The sequence below is a fragment of the Protopterus annectens genome, chromosome 5.part0 (assembly GCF_019279795.1).
Source record: "Protopterus annectens isolate FY-2018-M chromosome 5.part0, PAN1.0, whole genome shotgun sequence".
Classification (NCBI taxonomy): Eukaryota; Metazoa; Chordata; order Ceratodontiformes; family Protopteridae; genus Protopterus; species Protopterus annectens.
The window spans coordinates 1,643,249,350-1,643,273,395 of NC_056735.1; the positions used below are offsets into that span (position 1 = coordinate 1,643,249,350).

Below are 24,046 nucleotides of genomic sequence, written 5' to 3' on the forward strand. Positions count from 1 at the left end.
ACTAAACCAGAAGTAATTGCCAACCTGTTAGCTGACAGATTTAGCAATAACTTCACCCCTCTCTCACGACCTGACACAAGTCAAAGTATTGCAGACACCAGTCTTCTACCGAGTATCTCCAAAGAACAGGTCATACAAGCACTCTTCAAGGCCAAAAACATGGCCTCTATGGGATCAGTTAACATCCCAGGCTGCCTACTAAACAATCTAAAACAAGACCTAGCAGAACCACTTGTCACTCTCTTTAACCAAAGCCTGAGAACTGGCTTTGTCCCGGCAAAGTGGAAAACAGCAACAGTAATCCTCTTGCACAAAGGGGGTCCATCAACTAACCCTGGGATTTATCGACCCATTTGCCTAACCAGCCTTATCTGCAAGGCCATGGAAAGAATCATCGTGGACCTTATCCCCACGAACATAGATGACCTCAGACTCTTGACCTGACCCTGTTTGGTTTTGTCAGGGGTAGATCTTGCTCATTAAACCTGGTGGACTTCTTTTAGAATGTCACCAAAGCCCTGGATGAGGGCAAAACAATACATACCACCTATCTTGATTTAGCCAAGGCCTTTGACACAATCCCCTATTCAGGTATCATAGGTTCATTGGTGTGTACTAGGCTAATGGCCCTGGAGCCTTTACAAGCCTAGCCCATAGGATTACCCTGGCATTGTGTCACCCGACCTTAGTTCCCAGTGTCTCTGTCGAGTAAAGTCAGTGGAGTGATCCCTTGGGTAAATTTTCTATTTCCCATCCACTCATCAAGATTTTTCTTGAAGAGGGCCAGTGAAGTGCTCTGCTTGACATGTATGGGAAGTCAATTTCATAGCATGGGCAGTCTCCGGGTTATGAACCTGTCCCTCCAGCATGTTTTGTTGATTGTGGCAATGAGGTTGAGGTCTCTGGAGTGTGTGGTGAGGAAGGATTGGGATTTCTTCAGATGTAGTATTTCTAACAGAGCTGGGTCAGACATGGATTTGTATGTCAAGCAGAGATTTGCCTCTAAGTAGGCAATATGAGACAGAGAATAGTTGGAATTTTTTAGTCTGTCCATATAGGACAAATGTTTAAGGCCTAGGATCCTCTTTGTGAGGTACTTTTGCGGCCTCCCCAGATGTTGCAGATGTTTAGCGAGGTACATGCCAAATGGGGCATTGTACTCAATGAGTGGCCTAATGAGGGAAGAGTAGAGGGAGACAATGACCTCTTTCTTCCTGGATGCAAAACCCTTAGTAATGAGATGTGCCACATAGAAGGACTTTCTGACCCCAGTGGCATTGTGGTGGTCAAAAGAGAGGTTGTTGTCAACCTGTGTTCCCAGATCTCGTATAACACCTTCTGTGTTCAGTGAACTACCATTGATGTGGTAACTCATGGGAACCGGGTTTTTCCCAAAGGGGATGACACATTTTTTGGCATTGAGCTTAAGGCCATGGTTCTGACACCAGTCGTTGGTCTTAGTGAGACCTTTTTGTAGGATGTCAGCATCACTTGAGTTAATAATAGCTCCCAACTTGCAATCGAGAAACTCTCCCAGCTGAGGATTAACTCATACATTACTAGATGGATAGCCAACTGGCTCACCGACAGAACACACGCTGTTAAAATTAGGGAGTCCACCTCCACCAGTAGACCAGTTTCCAGTGGGGTACAGCAAGGATTTGTGCTAGGCCTTCTACTGTTTGGAATCTATTTTTCTGAAGTCCAGGCAAAGGTAGATGGCCTGTGGCTTACCAAGTCTGCAGATGACTGTAATCTGGGCACAGTCATTGAGTCCCCCAACAATGTTAACATATTGCAGAAAGGGCTGATACAGACAAATGATTAGTGTCAAACTCACAGTCTAAAACTTAATGCAAAAAATTGCCTCATTATCCCCTTTGGCAAAGAAATAGCCCCTGCTAATTATGATATAGATGGCACCCCTCTAAGCTCAGACTTAGTGGTGTGAAACTTGGGAACACAGGTTGATAGTAATCTAAACTTCAATCACCATGTGTCCATAGTGGTAAGAAAAGCATTCTACATTGCACATCTCATAAGGGCACCACATCCAAGACCAGTGAGGTTATAGCTCAGCTGTGCTCGACCCTTATCAGACTACTAATTGAGTACAATGCTCCCTTCTGTATGTACCTCACTAGACACCTGCAGTAACTGGAGTGACCACAGAGGTATCTTACTAAGATAATCCAGGGCCTTCAAAACATGACATGCATGGAAAGACTGAAAGCCCTCTCACGGTACTCTGTATCATACAAGCTGCTGAGAGGTGACCTGTGCCTGGCCTGCAGAGCAGTCTTGGACCATGTCCTAATGGAAATGCTGCACATCTGCAAATCAAATGGGATAAGAATAACTCACTCCATGGATCTCAGCCTAGCCTGTGACATTAACAGAACATGCTGGAGAGACAGATATATCTCCTAGCAGTTGCCACAACTCTGGAATAAGCTCCCACTCCATGTGAAGTAGAGCTACTCAATGACCCTATTCAAGTGCAACCTTGACAACTGAATGACTGACCGTAAATCCATCCTGGGGATGGCACCTATGTCCCTCATGGACAGGGGCAATCAGTGCTGATCACAGAATCACTCTTAACAATGAATGTCTTAACTATGGTCAGTAAAGGTACTTGGGTTTTTACACGGCTAGGCTTGTAAAGGTCCTAGGGCCATTAACCTAGTAGCCTCCTATGTGCCCATAAGTAAAAAAAAACACTAAACTGATGGTTGTTCTCTCCACATCTTCTCCTAAGAAGACCCTTTGTTGTACGTCCACTGACTGCAGTGATTATCATGGACACCTCCTCTCTCTGGTGGGGAGGCATTTCGAGGGAAGGATGGTCCAGGAAATATGGACACCAGAGGAGGCCAACTTTCACATTAGTATCCTGGAAAAGAGAGCAGGCCTCCTAGTGTTTCAGGAATTTCAGGACCTATTTCCCCAGGGAGTGACTTCCCTTCAGATGGACAGCATGTCAGTAGTTTTGTATATCAGCAACCAGGGATGAACCAAACCATATCCCCTTTGCAGAGAAGTTATGAAGGTATGGCAATGCACTTTGGATTTACATTTCTTTCTAGTGGCAATACACATTCCAGGGAAAGTCACATACCTGACAGACAAGCTCAGCAGATCTAGCATGATGTATCACAAGTTGTTCCACAGTCGTCCTCTGTGGCTCAGCAGATATTTGGGTGGTGAAGTAGGCCTTGTCATGACCTTTTGGCAACACCCTCTAACACCAAATACCACAGCTACTTTTGCCATATTGACCCCATCAGACTGGGCGTCACCAGGACACACTCTAGTATGTCAATTGTCTCCACTTTGCCATACACCTTCCCACCAATTCCCTCATTTTGAAATTTTCTTCAGAAAGTGGTATTGTGCAAATAAACTGTGATTATCATTGCTCTCCTGTGGCCCAGGCAAGTTCTGGTTTCCTCTTGCTCATGCCTCACCTGAAACAGTCTCCATGCTTTTAGACCTGCAACTGGAACTTCTTTTTCTCTCCGTCCTCCACTTTAGGTATTTATTCCTACTACTCTGCATACTTTACACTATCCAGCTTCATTACCAAGCATGTTCTGTACGAACTATCCTCAAGTCTCCTATACTCCACTTATTGCACTACATCTTTTTGCTACATCTCACTGTATCATCTTACAATTTTGTTTAAAATATTATATAATACTAGGATTATTCATAACTGCATTTTATTGTACTTTTTATCATATTTTATTGTATTTTTATTGTATCTTTGTAATTTTGGAGTTTTTCTCCCCGGGCCTCCACTGAAAACAGGCTCCTTGAGCCCAGTGGACCACCCCGGTTATCAAACTGAAAATAAATAAATTTTTCTGAACTGTATAAGTCTGTCTCTGAGAACAGGATTGAGAACATATTGGAAAGAATACACCTTTGGACCCACATAACCTGGCTAGTTGCCATCCAGTCTCTGACCTTTTTTATGTAAGGTTGTTGAGAAGATAAATTAAGGAAAGTTATTCTCCCTTTTAACATGTCATAGTTCCCTGTACTTTGATAGTCAGTTTTCCAGTCTAGAAAGAGTTCTGAGATGGCTCTGTTAATGGTTATCAGTGACCTTGTTGCACCAAGCGATCATCAGTTATAGTTCTTCTTTCTTGTCTTTAATCTCGTCACAACTTTTGGCACTATGGGCCATGGGAACCTTTTTGAAAAATTGTGTACTTAGTATGGACCCTCAGGCACAGTACTCCTCTGTTTTCCTCTTAGCTGATAGCACACTCCCAGTGGGTTGTGTCTGTAGTTATTTTTTTCGAGGAGTCACCCAATGACTTGCATGTGGGGGGTTAGGTTGTTTCAATTATTGTTCACGGAATACATGATTCTATTCAGAGATGTCCTATTAAAGAATTTGACGCAATGTTATAGTTGGGGAGACAACATCTTTTGTCAGGAATATATTCTGATTTCAACCCTTTAGAAGACTACCTGATTTCTATTTTAGAGTTGGCTTAAGGTTATTTTTTTCAATGAAGGCACTAAGTTGGGATTTACTTCTTATTTCAAGAACCTAGGAATATTGCTGTATAACATACTGACACTGAAAGACCAGGTATTGTTTTTAAAATATATATATTCCAATTTCAGGATCATTTCCAGACTTAGCATCTTTTCTACAGTCTGACTGGGAAACAATTATGTGTGCTGGTGTCATACCAACTAGATCAATACAGTGTTCTTCACCTTTGTCTTTTGGAAAGTAACCTTACTGGACTGTAATGGGTGCAGATGTATGCAGCCAGGATGTTGACTGGTACAGTACGTTATGATCAAAGCACTCTTGTGCTGCAAGAGGTGGGCTCAGCTTGCTGGTCATAGCTTGGCTGGTTTTCAAGTTCTTGAGCTTGACTCATTCCAACATAAGTCAGGCCCCCCCCCCCCTTTTCCTTAAGCAGATTTAGCTAACTGCATCATCTGCCAGCTCCAGTCTAAAGGTGCTGATGGTTCCATAGATTTGTTCAGAGTCATTTGGATGTTGATGTAGCACTTGTTAGACTCTGGCTTTGTGGAATTCACTGATTTCCTGTCTGGGCATATAGGACCAAATCTCCTTTAGGAGGAAGCACTGCTTCTCTAGATCCTAGACAAGATTTTCTCACTCTCCTGTCTCAAATTGTTCATAAATTTCAATTTGTGTTTTTATGTTGTTTATTTCTTGTTTTATTTTTCTTAGTGGTTGTTTTCAATGTTTATAATTTGACTTTTATAATTGTAGTACTTTACATTGTAAGGTACTTTGGTTTAGTCACATAAATAAATAAAAGTGCTCTCTGATTTTATTTGATATTGCCAAATGATGACACAGCATTCCTATGCTGTGCATTATTCCTTGGTGTCGATATACAAGAAACACTTTCAGTCTTAGAAGCTGTCATGCAAATCTGCACTCCAAAACTTCCTGGTTATGTTATTTCTTTATCATAACTGGCTTTTCAGAGATTTGTTAACTAGTTTGGTAATTAGTTGTCCTATTGGCTGATTTCAAACATCGACTAGATGATGCAGTGCACGAATTGTACATTCAATAACAGTCGAGTGTTAAAAATAAATAACCTGCATGACACACTAAATAAATTCCACTTTAATAAAAATTCTGTTGTTATTGTTTGTGGTTAAGGTGGCGTATGTAGTACCATGATTCCATTGCAAACAAGAACAGCATTATAATTAGCTGAACTGAAAGACAGTTCAACTTATCCTAGTTTCAGTAGTATATTTTGTGATGAGAAAGAGGAGGGGGTCATAAAATATGTCCAATTGGAATTTAGTGAAGGGATTGGGGTCTTGAGAGAGGAGGGAAAGAGGAAGATGATACAAGTCTTTCTGGGTTAAAATAATTCATTTACTATTTTTTCTTTTTACCCTTGCATACTTTTTGTAGGTACTGGAAGATCTGCTTGTAGCCATTTTTAAGCACCCTGTGCCGGAACAGTGGTTTTTGGCTTTGGACCTGCAGTCACCACCACCTCATTGCTTAAACCCAGTCAGTGTTAAGCTGCTGTCCAACAAGTTAAACACCAGCATTCTAGAGTTGCTCAGGTTAAGCATGCCTCTGCTGCAGTGCATACATCGTGTAGACATAGCAAGTATGTATTTTCAAGCCATCACTAAAAGTGTCCTGAAAGAAGTGGATGCTTTGAACAAAGCTGGAAGCAGGGGAAGTGCATCTAACAAGAAGTCTCAGGTACTACAGGGCCTTGAGGAGCTCCACATTTATATGGATCAAATCCAACTCCAGGAGGTGATATCTTCTATGCTTCAGCTTCATGAAGAATGCCTAACTGTGCAAAGGTCAGCTGAGGAGAAGGGTTCAGTAGTGATGCAGCTGAGCCACTACGGAGATGTCTTGGTCAGTATTTTGATGGAAAACTATGGAAATGTGCCAAAGGATGACAAGTTAGTTTTATCAGCAAGTCATGTTAAAGGATTAAGTACTTTGTTGCAGTTTGCAAATAGTGAGGGTCTGGAACATATCATCCTTGGTGCCCTCCAGAAGGAGCCAGTGTTTTCCCATGTGATTGGACTGAAAGTGCTGACCCTTTGTTTAGAGCGCAGAACAGAAATTTCCCTTTCTGTTGCTGAATTCCTCCTTAAACACAGCATGCCACATGTGCTTCACTTTGAACTTTGGTGTTTGGATCCTGGAAATATGAAATACCTCAAGCGGAACTTGGAAGCCCTCCTTCCCCTACTCAGTGTTTACTTGAAGCAGAAATCTACGATGCATTTTGCAAGATCAAAAGAAGGTAACTTTTTATGTTGTATTTTAATGCATAAACAGCAAATGCACCCAGTCATTCGCTCCATATTTATAGATGAAGTAGCTTATAGAGGGTAGGCTACAGTTGATCCTTACAGATCATCTCTCTAGTATTATTTTGAGAGTCTGTAAGCAATCACAATACAGATTTCTGAAAGTAAATGTGTGTTCTGAAAGATTTTGCAATGTGCATTCATTGGGACTACCTCTTTTGTTATCTTTTTTTATTTATTTATTTTTTTTGGACCTTAACTGGGTAAGCGAGTTCCCCCTTCTTTTTTCTATTTTTTGCAGACACTGGATCCTGAGGAAGGATTTTTCCTTTAAACAGTGTAAAATTGCCAAATGTGAATTGTTTGAGTTCTGGAAGAATGTGATATTTCAAGGAATTTGACATTTTAGGCCAGAATACACACTTTTCATAACTTGTCTTTCGGTGTCACATTATGAATAAAGCGTGGTAAGGGACACTAAAAAAGAAGTTACAGTTTTGTAAAGTGAAATTTTGGCAGTTGTATCTATGATTGCTAAGTACACTTGATCATTAAAACAGAAATTTCCGTGCTTTGATGCCTTAGAGGCTGAAATCCTCCATGAGTTCCTGTGGCCCTCATAGCATAACTGGTACTATTTGCACTACAATAACAAGGAGTACAGTATCAAATACAACTATAAATTCCAATTTGTCAACACTTACATTGTAATATGAAAGAAGAAAGGAACATATGAGGCTTGTGAAAGCTCTGAAGAATGTGGCAGTTGAAGCTGTCTAGTGCAGAAGGAGTCCCTTCTGCAGTCCCAGGCCAGTGAGAGAACAGCATAATAGAGTGAGGGAATCGTATGTCAGATATTATTCACATCTTCTGACTGTTCATAAAGGGACCTCTCACTGTCCTTGTGTATCACCAGCTACCCCTCAGCTTTTATGAGGGTTGAGCTTTTTCCCAGTTTTAGTTGCTTTTGAGATGTCTGGAAGAGAGGTAGTTCAAGCAGTCACCTTAGTAGCGTGTGTCTTAGGGTATCCACACCACCTATTTATGATTAGGGTCTAAACTTTACTTTTGCTTTACCTGTTCCCTTGGAGCAGCCCCTTGAAAACCAGAGAAACATGCTTCATGGTTCATACTTGGATTGAAGGTATTTTCTTTCCAGGTCTCCCTGTTAATCTAGTAAGACTTTTTGATTAGGGTCAGAGAAGCTGCCTTATATCCTATTACATCCCCAGAGTCCATAGCATAACCCCATCTACAAGATATAGATCAGCTGTTTGTCACGTGGGACCATTCCTCATCACAACAGGAGAGCATCCTCAGGGAACAAAGGATAATGCCATTTTAAGGCGCTCTACATTGACCTGTACCTCTTCAAGCATTCCCGCAGATGTCAAGTCCCTCTCTTAGTCTGTAGTATTTATCTGCCATTCTCCTGACCTCTTTTATTATCCTTTGTAAAGAGAATAGACCTACTCATTCTTTCACAAGCTTTGATTAGGGGTCTTTTTCCTTCTCCCTGTGTATCTGGAGAAGTGGGTTGATAGTATCGAGGCCCTTATTTTTCTGAGACGGATAAGGATGATGAGGCCTTCCCTTCCTGTAGTTGCATTTCTCGTACCTTGCTTGGATGATCCTGCCTTTTTGAAGACTTTCAACCTACTGAAGTTCTTTACCTCCATGGACTGACCTTTGGTTCTTCTCCCTGCCTTCAGAAACGCCATAATCATTTGGACAAGAAGGATGAGGAGCCTTGAGTCCCTATCCAAGATGTCAGCCCTTAAGGATGCTATCTTTTCAGCTTAGACATGTCCAGAGTCTGCTCCCTGTGCTCCCAAAAAGGCTCATCTGTCTGTATGTTCCCAGCTGAGTGGAATAAAATCCTGACCATGGAATCTCATAACTGAGCTTACCCTTCTACTATACATTCCAGAAACCACAGTATCCTTACACCTTACCACCTGAGCAAGGAGTTCAGACCCTTAAATTGGGAGGGCAGAAGACTTTTGTGTTGTTTCATTTTAGGGCTTAGGTTTGTCAGTTATTTATTGATGGAAGGATTTAGTTGACATACCCTACCTAAGCTTTTTCTATTGATATGAATTTGGCTTTGCTAATGTTGTGGGTAGGACAGCAAACTCAGGAATTTGCCTGTTCAAGATAACATGGCTTAGATCTCCTTTTTCAAGTATGACTTCAGACAAGCAGTCATTGTTGCCTCCTCCCAGGGAGAAGTGGTACTTGACCTGGTTGTGGGCCTCCAAAAGAAGAAACATGCAGTAGCTGTTGTGGAGAATCAGCATGATGGTCCTAACCCCCCCTAGTTCTGTATGACAAAGCCCTGTCATACAATGAGGAGGACCCCTAATCAGTTTCAGGCAGTGTTACCTTCCCCATCTTTGCCAGCTAAGTCACCAAGGAAGGCAGCTGTGCTGGCCTAGTAATGTCAGCCCTTGTTGCTGTGGACTGCCCATGTTGGACCTGTTCTCCTGAGTCTGCTTTTGGCTTTTAGAACCATCAAAAAAGGCCACTGAGATTTAGATGTGGTTACAGCAGCCTGTGTCTTAAAGCTTTTAAGTCCTGTCTGGAAAGTGCTTTGCTCACAGAACATGAAGTGTTGGAGCTCTTGAGTCAGTCCACCCCATTGTTCTCAAATGAGGTTGTGGAAGCTGTTCCAAATGAGAAAGGTATAGATAAATTCTGGCAGTGTCTTTTCCTGGTTCTTTAGAGGTTCTCCCATTCGATTCTCAGCTGAAGCGCCTTCTGTGTGGAGTATGCATGTCCTCCCCGCGGTCGAAAGACATGCGTGAATGGGCGTGCCTTCATTGAAGGTTGGGCGTCGGGCTGGCACCTCGGCACCATAAAAATCAACTGCAAATCATTAACGGACCGGAGTTCCGCTGTGGTGACCCCTAACCGGGAAAAGCTGAAAGAAGAAGAATTATATTTTAAGCCGCAATATGAGTTCACGTGTATTAATTAAAAAGAAAACTGTAATAAATTTCCATTGTTGTTGTGCAGCGTATTTGTTCTTTTTTTTTAATAATTCTCATTTGCTCTAGCATTATGTAAGTTGTTCAATTCCTCCCTTCTGCTTAACCTATCTCTTTGTCCTAAGAGTTATTCTGCATGAATTGCCACTGTGAGTTGTTTATTTCCCCGAAGTTTCTTCCTTCTCTTTTCTAAACACCTGATCTCCATTTTTGTCTCCTTTACACTATCTTCAGTACTTCCATTATGGTTCGTTTAGATTTTGATATTTATTTTTTAGTAATTATGGGGTAATTAATGTTTTTTTTTTTTTGGCCAGCCATGACATTAAACCTAGTAAGATTTTACTATGTCTAGGCAATTTAGATCCTGTACCTCTGTTCAAAAGAATAATTTCCTTAGTTACTGTTTGTTTATTTTTCTGTGTAAGTATTCTGAAAAGAATTTTTTAAATTCACCAACTCATTACACTCCTAGTAGCATTCTCAAATTCCTCTGTTTTCCCAAGGAAAATTCTCAGAAGTCTACTTTGGGTATAAAAATACCTATGCAAACACTTCCATGCAACAATCCCAAACCTTCTGTACTTTGTTGCATACACGAGAACCTATAGATTTCCTCCCATTGTGCCTTTGTAATTTGCCTTTCTGTTCTCTTTTCCCTAACTTTATCATCTTCATCAGACTGATTCATATAGTTATCCTGCAATATTTTGCCAAGAATTTTATTAATTCCATCACAGCATTACGATGCAACCAAGAAATTATAACACATGAGAAAACATTAAAACTCAGTGCATTCCTAGTCTCGCTTTACTTCTCAGACTCCTACCCCCCCATTTCATCATTTTTTTTCACTTTGATTTGTAAACTTATTCATGAGTTATGTATGTAGCCTTTACTGTATAGCTTTAAATTGCTCTTTCAAATCAGGTAACCATAAACCATGTTGTTCTTTGGTTGCAGTTAACTTTTCCCTCTTAACTCTTCTTTCCCCCTCAAGTACATTTTTTAACTCTCTATTGTCATCCACAACTTGGCTCTTTCCCTCTCAAATACATTTTTTTAACTCTCTGTTGTCATCCACAACTTATCTGGTTGATAAAAATATGCCTAATCTGTATATAAGACTAAAGCTGTTAAAAATAAAGGAATATTCACCTGGAATGTCATTAAACTTAGTTCTACACAAGATTTTCCTTTAATGATTAAAACTGCCTGACAGAAACTTTCACCTTCCCATGCTTACATGATTTAACATAAGATAGCATTTCAAATGTCCTTCCCAGTTAGAATTTTTCAAATAAAGGAAATAAATATTCAGTTACACCAAACAAAATGGTAAATAATTGTTTGCCAAAGTTTTCAACTGTATGAACCGTACCACTAAACTTTGTAAAACTACCTTTGTAAATATTAATCCTTAGCCATTCAACTTGTAAGTGTTTTATGTCCTTTCTTGGACCACTGTTACTGTATTCTAATACTGATGGGGTATTTTTACAGAGGTAATCTGATGTCCAGCTGGCATGCCACCACAGTACCTTCTCAACATATATTTGATGCAAAATTATACATGACAAGTTTTATAGTAAACCATTTGATATTTGAGTGTTTGCAGCAAGTCAGTGATTCCAAGCAGGTCTGGCAAAGGATTCATTGGACCTGCGAGGTGGTGCTGTTTCCGACAGAAATGTTAAACTTCCTTCTTTCCAGATGGGAACATTTTGACTAAACTAGTCCTGTTTTATTTATATTTATGGCAGTACAGCATTTATGTAATTGAAACTTACTACACTGTGTGTGTCTATAAGGAAATATGTAGAAACTGCATCATTTGCTAGCTGTAAGTTGAGTTTGACAACCTTCATTTTTACTATTGAGTTTATAATATTTTTTGAGTACAACTTCAAGTGCATTGGAAATGTATCTAAAAGAAATTAAACATCAAGTTTGAGAATGTTAAATCCACAGATTTCTTCATATATCTTAAACATTTGTTTTGACCTATGAACAATTACAACCAGTAATTATTCACTGATCATTTCTAAAACATTAAAAGTAAGGCTTCTGTAAGACTTTTACTATTATTTAGCATAGGATTGTTACACAGAAAAAATGGTTATTATTGGAATAATTAATAACTGTGAAAAATAGATTGAAATGTGGATTTTGTTACTTTATCATTAAATAACCTAAGTGATTCTTTAATACCTTAAGTGTATGTCAACATAAATGTTGTGAGGGGACTGTGTTTAGTAAGGATTTAATGTTAAGTTATTTTATGCTGTGATTATGCCAAGCTAGATGTTACACAACACACCTTACATCAAATTTGCTTTTGGAATAAGTGCCTTTATGTCATTTTTTTCAGTGTAATATACTAGTTGTCACCTCTCATCAGATTAGGATAATGGAATTAGGCTCATCATTGTGTATGTGGGGAGGGAGGAATTAATGTTATATTATCATGCACAATCTCTGTTTGCCATTTTGTCCTTTCTAAACTCTCAAAATAATTTTAGTAAGTTAGCTCATAATGTTAAACAAGCTACTTTAATTACCAAAATAAACTCGATATCTCATTTTTTTCAGTTACTTAATATTATTTTGCTACATTTATATTAGGGGCATCCAATCTTCACAAAGGAAGTTGATTTTGCATCTGTTTTATAAGTCCACAGCACCAGTAATTTTCAGGCATATGTGCTTCTTGGATGAAAATAAATGATAAGATTGCAAGAATAGAATGGATTTCCTATAAAGTGTCACTAACAAGTTCATAGGTGATTGCTAGGCTCACAATTCCATGGGGCCTTTTTAAGAAGCCTAGCCATGCTTCCCAAATGTATCTGACACATTTCTTTCTTGGATAAAAGTAATCTGCACTCTGGACTTATAAAACAATAGAAGAAAAATGGGTATTAACAGTAGTTGAAAACACTTGTAAAGAAACAGTGTTGTAATTAAGGCAGAGGCAGCTGTTAATGAATATTGGTGTTATATGTAAAGCCACTGAATTAGATAAGCCAGTTTTAATGTTTCTTATTTGTGCTCCTTGCGCATTTCAAACTCTGTTTATATATTTATTATTACCCTGACATCCAGTATAGTTAAAAAAAATAAAATAAAATCACCATTTTGTAATGGAATTTAATGGAAGATCATCATAAGGATGCCACCAGTAACTCTAGAAACTTTAACAGCAATTCTTCAGCAATCTTAAAATTAAAAAAAAGAATGATTTATTTGACCCCATGCCACTTAATAATAATTCAAAACTTTTCCCCCTGTCACAGGTCATGGTATAGAATCAACTTTTTTCCTAATGTCAAATAAAAGTCGGAGGGCAATGATTATTACTGACCCCTGATCTTTTTCAGATCATTCTAAGCTGTCTTTAATTCTAAGTTAGGATACTTTGATACTTAAGCCAATAGTAAGAATTGATCCATCAAACCTAAATTACTAGAGAAAGAGGAAATACTACAAGAGATTGATTCCCTATTGTATCACTTTTACAACATGTTGCTCAAAAACGTGGAACATGATATGCAACGGTCTGCATTAAAAACCCAGGTAAGAAGTCTGTTAATTAGTAAGTCATCCCACTATAAACAAAAAAATATGTAAGCTAAAAGAAACAAACACACATAAAAATTACTGTTCACCAGCTTAAAACTAATGTCGTAAATAACTATAGTAAAGATATAGAAGAAGAAAATTGGCTCATCACAGTAATCATATGACGCAGCTTTCTTGGTATGAGACCAGAGCCTTATTCTGAATGTGGCTGAGTGTTAGCAGTACATGAATCAAAAGCTTTTGATGCATTATGTCCCATTTTCGCCTCTCTCCTTTACTGTCTTTCTGGCAGCCATCCCAGTGCACCATGTCCTATGCTGGTTCTACCGGCACTCCATTTCAGTCCTTGGTTCAATGCCTAAATTTACTGTTGAGGGGTCCACTGTCCATCTTCTAGCTTAGGGGGTGTTGTATGTCCCTTTCCTTACCCCCTTCCCTCTGCTCATTGACACACATCTGACAGCAGCTCCCCTCTTTGGACCATGCCTCACCTTAGGGAGAGTCATTGGTGAATGCCTCCATCAGTTACCTGAGCCGCCAATCATATTCTGGTCATTTTGGCCATAGGTTATTGCCTTTTCCATCTATGCAACCAGAGCAGCCGTATTAATATATCATTTTTATGAAAGTTTGAGAATTTTGGTTTTCCTCCATTTTTTCTGAAAGTTTTTATCATCCCAATACAAAAACCCATCAACCCAACTTAAAAAAAATAAATGTAAGATGAAGCATATAACACATCAAGGTATGTATAAGACTTAACCTTTGTAATTTTTAAATCAAAATGCTATTTTTATTTTTTTTACAAAAACATGCTCTGTAATTGCAAGTGTAGACATCCTAGTGAAGCCTTTGTAGATGATTTAAATATCTATTTCACTTTACCAAATTCAGATATCCCTAAAATTTCAAATTTTATAAATGTTTTTATTTCCTTCAAACTGTAAACTAAACCTTCACATGACAATTATTTTCTCACTAACTCAGAATTATGATTATTAGCCATCTATATTTTGCATGGATTCAGAATAAATCATTCTCTTAAATATTTAGGTATGCAACACTATCAAAAGTCAAAATTAAATTTTCAGTTAAACATAATGAAAATTTGGCAAAACATCCAAAATGACATGATGGAACAAGATAAATTTTCCACTGTTGTCAAAAGTCGCTATCCTCAAAATTAATACATGTCCAAAATTATTATTATTCTTAATTTCCTCATGTCAACAAATGTTTAACCATGCTTTTAAAAAGATTAATGATCAATTAAATTGATATTGTATCCCACATAGGTGAGATTAAGCTACATTAAACTAATTGCTCCAAATACTCAGGGTGACCTTGCACTTCCTTATTTTTCACAGTGAACTCAAGTAGATAATTCAAAATATTAATATTAATAGAACAGCAAATGATTGGCAGTCATTATTGCTTAAAATCTGGAGGAACTATAGCAAGCACAATTAAAATATACCAAATTCGCTCTTAATCTTAGATATTTAAAAAATAAATATATTTACACAATCTAATACTATCCTTTCAAAAACTGTGTTGAGCTTAAGTAATATTTTCACCTTATCCAACTTCTTGACCACAGTCTGAATTTAAATTAAAAAAACAACATTCTAGATTTATCCGGTTTTCATCTCTTGATAGGTAAAATGATGTGGGATGTATTTAAAACATGAACCTCACAAGATCAATAAAGACAGGACTTCTCTTTACCCAGAAGTTACGTAGAGATCTTAAGAGAAATTCCTGATCTCTTCCTTAATAAGCATTTAATTAGCCCAATCATTAATGCATAAATATCCTTCTTAAAAGTCTTATAACCATACATTATTAAGAGAATGCCACATCCAAATCATATAAACTAATTCAACATTATAAATTTTATAATTCTCTCCAGTTTTCCAACATATGCTAAAGTTCGGTAATACCTTTGCAGAAGAAAATTTTATAAAAATATAAATACTCTTAAGTACTAAATTTATCCTGCTAAAGAAACTCTTTTGTACACAGTTTATGATAAGCAATGACTATTTTCTTCCAACAAAACTAGCCTTCTGTAATGCTATTCACTCATCAGCTTGTAAAGTATACTCAGCAGACAGTATAAATGTGCTGTATATTTTTAGGAGTTGTCTTTTTACAAAATCTTTCTGGGGTGTATTACATATCTAGCTTGGCACCACTTGGAATTAGATCTAAGAGTACTAACTATTTATTTGCTTTAGTAAAACGTAATGTTTCTAAAACTGGTTAAATATGAAACAAACGTCTTGGGGAAAAATACCAAGCGATTGCTCAGAAATATGTAAAAGCTGATAAATTAATCTACAAGAATGGTAAAGACAATTCTTTTTTGATAGAATATTGGAAGAAGCTCTTAACAATTATTAGAACAGTTATACCTAAAATTTTCATGTGTGCGTGTTTATTTCATATAATTTTTCTTGTGTTATCGGATATGTTTGACTTTTTTAAATATTTTTCTTATCGTACGACTATATTTGAATGTTTTAATTCAGAATGCAGTATCACATCATGTCCAAGGTTAAACATGGTGTTTTCTGTAAATAGTTATTTAAACTGCTTTTGCATGTTACTAGCACATTTTAAAGTTTTTAAGAGCTGCTGAGTCAATATTTTCATTTTACCTGGAAATTTTTTGATCAAAGCTCACATTTTGTATATAACTGCTATGATGTTAGCAAGGTTGTATTGTATTATTTATATATTTGTATGGATATGAAATGCTTAATACAAGTATTTTGACCAAAAAAAAAAAAGAATCTATCCCCCAGCAGTGTTGTTATTATTATTTATTAGATGATCACATGGTTTTCAGTGTAACCAGTGGTTCTTGTATAGATGAATTGATTATATTAGTCAGCTCAGTTCTTCTGAACATGCTTTTAAAAATAAACTGAAGAAGCAGTGACTAGTGTAGTGTGCAGTGTAGGACTCCAAATCTTGAGTAGGAATCTAAACAGAAATGAAACAAACAAGTTTTTATTTACAAAATAAGATTAAGCGCTTTCGTCCTTACAAATCAAGGACTTCATCAGAATAAATTAAAACAAGCCTAAAAGACAGTTAAATATTGCTTATTTGTTAATACCAATTAGTTTAATTAGTTTGGTTAAGTTAAACCTCACCAAATAACTCCTCCTCTCAAAGAACTACTAATATAAGACTGTTTGCAAATAGGCCAGTGGTTTAAACTGGGTTAAACTGTTCGAGATCTTAAACTTTTTGTGGACAACCCACCTAGCTGAAAAAAGATTCAAAAGAAAAGTAATATGCACAGACAAAAGCACATAAAGTCAAAAGAAACCACAAGGTATTAAGCATTATGTTAACTAAGAAAAACATTTTTTTCTACCCATTTTGTAATCTAGCTGTATGTAACGTCATTACAGGCTTAATACTAATATGGTTATTCAAACCTGGAGTGGTGTGGGGAGGGGGGTAAAGGCACTGAGTCAAAATTGTTGTACAAGAAGTTCTTCGTGTTTCACTGTTGCAGTCATCAAATTTGGGTTATCTGCCTGCAGGTAGCCCTCAGCCAGCCTGAATACCAGAGTATTCGGATTTCTGCGTCAGATGCTGTCGCTTCTTCCATGATGTCAGGTCGTCAGGGGTATAAAACATGCAGCCGATGCCATTACATCAGTCTTTCTTGCTGTGCGGTGCCCGAAGCAGAAGCAGTTCGCAAGTGCCAGTCAGCAGACTCCTGAAATTTTCGTCTTTGAGTTTCAGACCTGAAGCCTTCAAAAAGATAAGTACCCCGTTGGCGATCCTTTTTTCTTGCTCTAATCGATATCAGAAAAAATTAACAATTGTCATGCCAGTGGAAAGCAAATACCTCATAGAGATTTTCATTCTTACAGCATCACCTGTTTAGGCCCAGACCACGTCGTCCCTCGCTCTCGGTTTTGTGCCTTGTTCAGCTCCCGAACTATTTGTCGTCGGACTGTTTTTGTAGGTAAATACTTTCATTCTCGAACTCTGTACTCCGAAATGGCTTGGTTAAGCCATCCGACTACAGATCTTCCGAAAAAACGTAAGGACAAAGACAGAAACAGATCACATAGTTCCAAAACTGGCGACAGTGCTTCCGTTAAGCTAGTCGCCAGTCCGCCGGTACTCAGTGAGGCGCTTTCGCAGCCCTTGATACCCGCTACAACAGATTCGCAGGCCTCTACTGAGACCCATTCGGAGTCCGGTATGCCACGAGCTGCTTCTTCGACTATGGAACCTGCGGATGTCTCTACCTTGAATGGGTCCGGAGCCGCTGTGCACACACCGCCTTCTGAGGGTGTATTCAGGCCTACCGATTTTCATATTAAACCGACGACTTTGTTTCAAGCTAAGAATACCGAATTCCTCAGGCATAAAGCTTGCACTACGCCTGGAAACCGACAACCAAAACACATTCTCAGGCCCATATGCCTCAAAAACAAATGATTAGAATGTCTGAAGACCTTATTACCTTAATGAGGAGAAGCCAGCCTTCCTCCTCTAAGAGACCTAGAACTGATTTTCTTTCTGATTCTTCTGACCAGGAATCTGATATCTCTGTTCCTTCTGACTACCAGGATTTACCCTTATCTACTTATGAGGATTCTGATGCAGAGGATCCATCTGCTTCCCCTCCAGAAGATTTTTTCTTTTGGTGAAACCTTGCATACCCTTAGGGAGCATTTCCGCTGGGAAAGCCAGGACTATTCTCAGTCCAAAAAGGGACTTAGGGAATTTTTAAACCTGCCTCAGCACAGGCCTATAGCTATCCCTCCTGTTCTGGAGATTGTAGATGATGTTTTCTTGGAATCCAGCCTTACCCCTGACACCTTGCCTCCAGCTCCCAGGAAGCCTGACAGGTACTATAGAGTACCAGACTCTTAACAAATTCCTCTTCAAGACTCCTACTGTGGATCCAGAGACCATTTCCCAAGGACCAAAAGGCATTAAGGCTACTACTGCCAAAAATCCTACCCCTTCTGATTGGGATTCTATTAGATAGATGAGGTAAGAAGGTAAACACTTCTGCTACTTTGGCCATTAGGACTTTAAATTACCAGATGTCCTTCAAGGATGCATCTGCAGTCATAACATATGGGTTGTCCTGCCTCAGGCAGCCCTTCGGTCGGCCGGATTCCAAAGTCTGGGTCTGGCCTCGGCTGATGTCGCACTTTCCCCGACGTCAGAGCTTCTGGGGTATAAAGGCATCAGCCGACGCCATTTTCCTCAGTCTTTCTTGCTGCGCGGTGCCCGAAGCAGAAGCTGTTCGCAAGTGCCGGTCGGTCAGATCCAGAGATTTCAGCTACCGAAGACTTCGAAAAAAGCTAAGTACCCCGTTGGGGACTCTTTCTTGCCTCAGCTGATGTCAGACAAAGTAAATAATTGTTTAACTTGTGGGAAACAAATACCTCATAAGGATTTCCACTCTTACTGTCTTCCTTGCTTAGGCCCAGACCACGACGTATCAGCTTGTTTAGCCTGTGCCTCCTTCAACCGACGGACTCTTAGACGTCGGTCAGAGTTTGCAGAAGAATTTTTCGGATCCGCTTTTGCATATAAAATGCCATTGGAGACTCCGACTACGCATTTGGCCAAAAAACGCAGGGAAAAGGACCGACACTCGTGGCCCGCGGTTTCGGCTGAAACCACGGCTAGGCCTACCGCGAGTGTCTCGGTTTCGGCTGAAACCGAGCCCTCGGTTCTTTCTACAACAGAAACCATACCTCCGACAACCGAGGCCAGAGAGGCCCCGGCTGAGTCGACTTCAGAAATCCCTACCGAAGCTAGCGCTCAAGATTTGTCCGACACCATTCCATTGGACATTTCTACACCTGCACGTGGGGCAGCTAGGCCCCCAGCTTCTATGTCTATTAAGGCCTTCTCCAGGGCTAAAGCTGCCAAACTTTCAAAGGCTTTACCTGCCAAATCTACTTCTCAGAGGCCTTCCTCAACTTCTCAGATTCTCAGTCTTGCTGAGGACCTTATATCCTTGATTAGGGGTTCCCAACCTCACCCAGACAGGGCCTCCCAACCTCCACCAGACAAAAGGCCTAGGACTGAACCCTCTGAACCTGTCTCCTCTGATTACTCCACGGATGGATCTGATTTGTCAGACCATCAGGAAGGGGCCTATTCTCCTTATGAGAATTCAGATGCTGAAGATTCTATCCCTTCGGCCTCCCCTCCTGAAGAATTTTCCTTTGGGGAGACCTTGCACTCTGTGAGGGAACACTTTCAATGGCAGGGTCAGGATTTTTCTGATTCTAGAAAGAGGCTAAGGACTTTTTTACATTTGCCCCAGCATAGGCCCTTAGCCATACCACCAGTGCTAACTGTAATTGATGATGTGTATAATGATGTTAGTTCTGCATCTGATTCTCTTCCCCCGGCCCCTGCCAAACCTGACAGATATTACAGGGTCCCGGATTCTCACTTCCACCTGTATAAAGCCCATGCTGCAGATCCAGAAACTATTTCACAGGGCCCAAAAGGTGTTGCAGCTGCTACTGCCAAAAATCCCCTACCCTCTGAAAGAGAGTCTAGAGCATTAGAGAGATGGGGTAAAAAGGTTTATACATCTGCTACTCTTTCTGCCAGGGCATTAAACTGTCAATTCCATATGATACAGTACCAAGAATATTTGTTAGATCAGCTGAATAAGAAGCTTTCTTCTCCTGAACCTTTAGACCATAAATCCCTTCAGGATTTGGTACACAACTCTCAACAGGTCAGTAATCATTTCTTAAAATGTGGCTATGATGCACTGGAGGCTTCATTTAGATCAGCTATGACTGGGGCAGTAATTCGTAGGCATGCCTGGCTAAAGGAGCAATCCCTGCCAGACCATGTCAAGGCTAAGCTCCTAGATGCTCCAATGGAGAAACAAAGTTTATTTGGCTCCCCTGTACAGGAGATTCTAAAGAAAGTGGAAGAAAAAGCAAAATCTGTGCAAACAGTAAAGGAATTTCTACAGGTCCAACCTCCGAGGTTCAGCAGAAACTGGCCTTCCAAGAATTGGTCCTTTCCAGACACCTCCAGAGCACAGAGGGGCAGGAATAGACGCCCTCGAGGCAGAGGTCAATCAAAGGGTGCCTATAGGGGCCGTCAGTGGCAGCCTGACAGCCAGAGGAGTAGTGCCACAGCTGCAACTACAACCACTACCACAGGACAGACACAATGACTTGACTCTGATTCCGCCTACCAGGGAACAACTGGAAGCTCCCTTAGGCGGAAAGCTGGCTTTATTCTTAAAAAAACTGGCATTGCATTACAAAGGACACATGGACATTGCAAACAATAGACAAAGGATACAGTTTTCACTTCCACACTTTACCAAAAAGGAGCGGAATGCCAAACCTACCACCAAACCAGAAGCCAGAGGCTTTAAGACAAATCAAAAATTTACTTCAGATGAAAGCGATAGAAAGGGTACCATCTATGGAACAAGGCAAAGGATTTTACTCCAGACTATTCCTTGTACCAAGAAAAGAAAACCAATGGAGGCCTATTGTCGACTTGTCCGCACTGAACACATATCTCATTGTACCAAAATTCAAAATGCTGACCCTACAGCAACTTCTTCCCATGTTGGGCAAGGAGTCTTGGCTGGTGACTCTAGATCTCAAGGAGGCATACCTGCACGTCCGTATCCGACCAGATTGCAGAAGACACCTCAGATTCCTTGCAGGATCAGAGCATTATCAATTCTCAGCATTACCCTTTGGCTTATCTACTGCGCCCAGAGTATTCACGAAATGCCTGGCATCAGTAATTGCACATTGCAGGCTTCAGGGAATTTAAATCTACCCATACCTGGACGACTGCCTAATACAAGCGGGCAACAAGACAAAATTGATAAAGGATTTGACCTATGTCATACACCTGCTACAGGCCTTGGGATACACAGTCAACATTCAAAAGTCAAGACTAGTGCCATCCCAAAGGATAACCTTTTTGGGTGCGGATCTGGACACAATAACTCAGATGGCTTTTCTCACAGAAGAAAAACAAAAACAACTTCCAGATTACTTCATGACTTTGACAAGACAAACTCAGCTTACTGCAAGGAAAGTCCTGCAGGCCCTGGGTTTCATGGCATCCTGCATAATCTTGATCCCACATGCCAGGGTGCATATGAGGAAATTACAATGGTACCTAAGGAATGTATGGTCTCAACACAGACACAGTCTAGAAACCATGATACCAATCATCCCATGCCTTCAAAAGGAATTCCTGTGGTGGGCTCAGGCCTGCCAGTCCAACAGAGGGTTGCCTTTCAACAAACCAAAACCAAGGCAGACCATCACCACGGACGCCTCAGACCTAGGATGGGGAGCACACATGGAGGACAAATGTATCCAAGGCCTATGGCCTCAAGGACAGCTAAACTTGCACATAAACCAAAAGGAGATGCTGGCAGTGAAGCATGCAATTGAGGCATTCAAACCATTCCTCCAGCAAGGACATCTGCTGATAAGGACAGACAACACCACGGTCATGTGGTACATAAACAAACAGGGAGGCACGCATTCCTACCCTCTATGCCGGATGGCAATGGATCTGTGGAACCTAGGCCTGAATCTCAATATCCAGCTGCAGGCCATATTTGTACCAGGAAAAGAGAATTCACTAGCAGACAGCTTAAGCAGGACTACCACGGATGCTCACGAATGGATGCTGCATCCAGACATCTTCAAACTCATAACAAAGAAATGGGGATTGCCAGAGATAAATCTGTTCGCCTCCCCTCTCAACCACCAACTGAAGAAATTCTGCTCAAGGACATACCACCCACAAGCCTGGAGGATGGACTCTCTCTCTCTTTCAGCTGGAATGCCGTAACAGTGTATGCATTTCCACCTCTCCCATTGATGTACAAGGTTCTACTGAAGATCAGGGAGGAACAGCCAAAGGTGATACTAATAGCTCCGGACTGGCCAAGACAGCACTGGTATCCGCTACTGAAAAGCATGTCTCAGGCGAACTCATGGCCTCTACCCCTATGGCCTCTTCTTCTAACGCAGAACAATTTCAAGACCCTGCATCCAAACTTGAAAACTCTGCAACTAACTGCCTGGAAAATTGCTTAAAACCAAACCAAACTGTCTTATCTCAGAGGGTCAAGGACATTATCCTGGAGGCTCGCAGACCCTCCACAAGGAAGACATACTCAGCTAAATGGAAGAGATTCCTCATTTGGAGCACATCAAAGGGCACAGATGTCACAGTGGCAAACCTAGCACACATCCTAGAATACTTAGCAGAATTGTTCCACAATGGCTTGTCTTACTCTTCCATTAAGATTCATGCTTCAGCAATTTCAGCAGAATATAATATGGATCCTCCTATCTTCTCTCACCCTCTACTCAGACAATTTTTGAGAGGGATCAAAAATGTTAAACCTCCAAGGAGACCGCCTCTACCTGCATGGGATCTCAATTTTGTGCTGGAAAAATTGACACTACCTCCTTTTGAACCAGCAGCATCAGCATACTTACAGTTTTTATCTTGGAAAACTGCTTTCCTTCTGGCAATCACTTCAGCAAGAAGAGTATCAGAGCTACAGGCATTAATGGCAGTGCAGCCTTTCCTTATTTTTCACCAGGATAAAGTGTCTCTGAGAACCAATCCTACTTTCATGCCAAAGGTGGTATCCAGGGTATCCTTGAACCAAGCTATTCATTTGCCTACGTTCTTCCCTAACCCACAGAACAAAGGAGAAAAACGCTTGCACACCTTGGATATACACAGACAACTACGCTACTATCTGGCCAGAACTAAAACCAGCAAAAAGACTGACCAACTTTTTGTAGCCTATGCAACTGGGGTGCAAGGAAAAGCAATTTCCAAGCAGACAATTTCAAAATGGATAGGAAATTGCATTCGATTTTGCTACTTTTTTCATGGAAAGACAGCTCCTGAAAATATCAGGCCTCATTCCACAAGGGCCACAGCCACCACTACAGCTTTCCTACTAGGGGTGGCTACCAAGGACATTTTAGAAGCTGCTACTTGGAGCTCCGTGCATACATTTGCCAAGCATTATAATCTACCTTTATACTCCAGATCCCGAGCAGGCTTTGCAACTGCAGTTTTACAGGGGATCTTAACTACACCATCCTTATCTTAGTGCCTCCTCCCCCAGTTTGGCTATGGTATTCTACCCATATGTTATGACTGCAGATGCATCCTTGAAGGACATAGTACAGTTTTGTACCTACCATAAATGTAGATATCCGATAGGTATGCATCTGCAGTCAGGATTACCCACCCTCCTTCCCCTCTGTGGTATTCCTAGGGTGCTTACCCCTCTTTCAGCTAGCTGGGGGAATCTATTATGGTGTATTTGTTTGTATATATGTATATATATATATATATATTTTTTTTTTTTTTTACTACTGTTTGGAACATTCTACATTATCCAAATTTAGCCTTCCTAGAGGGCACCTGGCATCTGGGGCAAGAAACACTGAGGAAAAGGGTGTCGGCTGATGCCTTTATACCCCAGAAGCTCTGACGTCGGGGAAAGTGCGACATCAGCCGAGGCCAGACCCAGACTTTGGAATACGGCCGACTGAAGGGCTGCCTGAGGCAGGACAACCCATACGTTATGACTGCAGATGCATACCTATCGG

The 24,046-nt window shown here is 40.3% G+C and overlaps 1 protein-coding gene across 1 annotated transcript in view; it reads left to right on the forward strand.

Moving 5' to 3' along the window:
• The window catches only part of URB1 (URB1 ribosome biogenesis homolog), a 1,941,236-nt gene that overhangs the window by 1,133,629 nt on the left and 783,561 nt on the right, over positions 1-24,046 (forward strand). Inside the window, exon 22 of the mRNA XM_044071429.1 lies at positions 5,939-6,803. Within this exon, the coding sequence (XP_043927364.1) occupies positions 5,939-6,803 (865 nt within the window). The remainder of the gene's footprint in view (positions 1-5,938; positions 6,804-24,046) is intronic.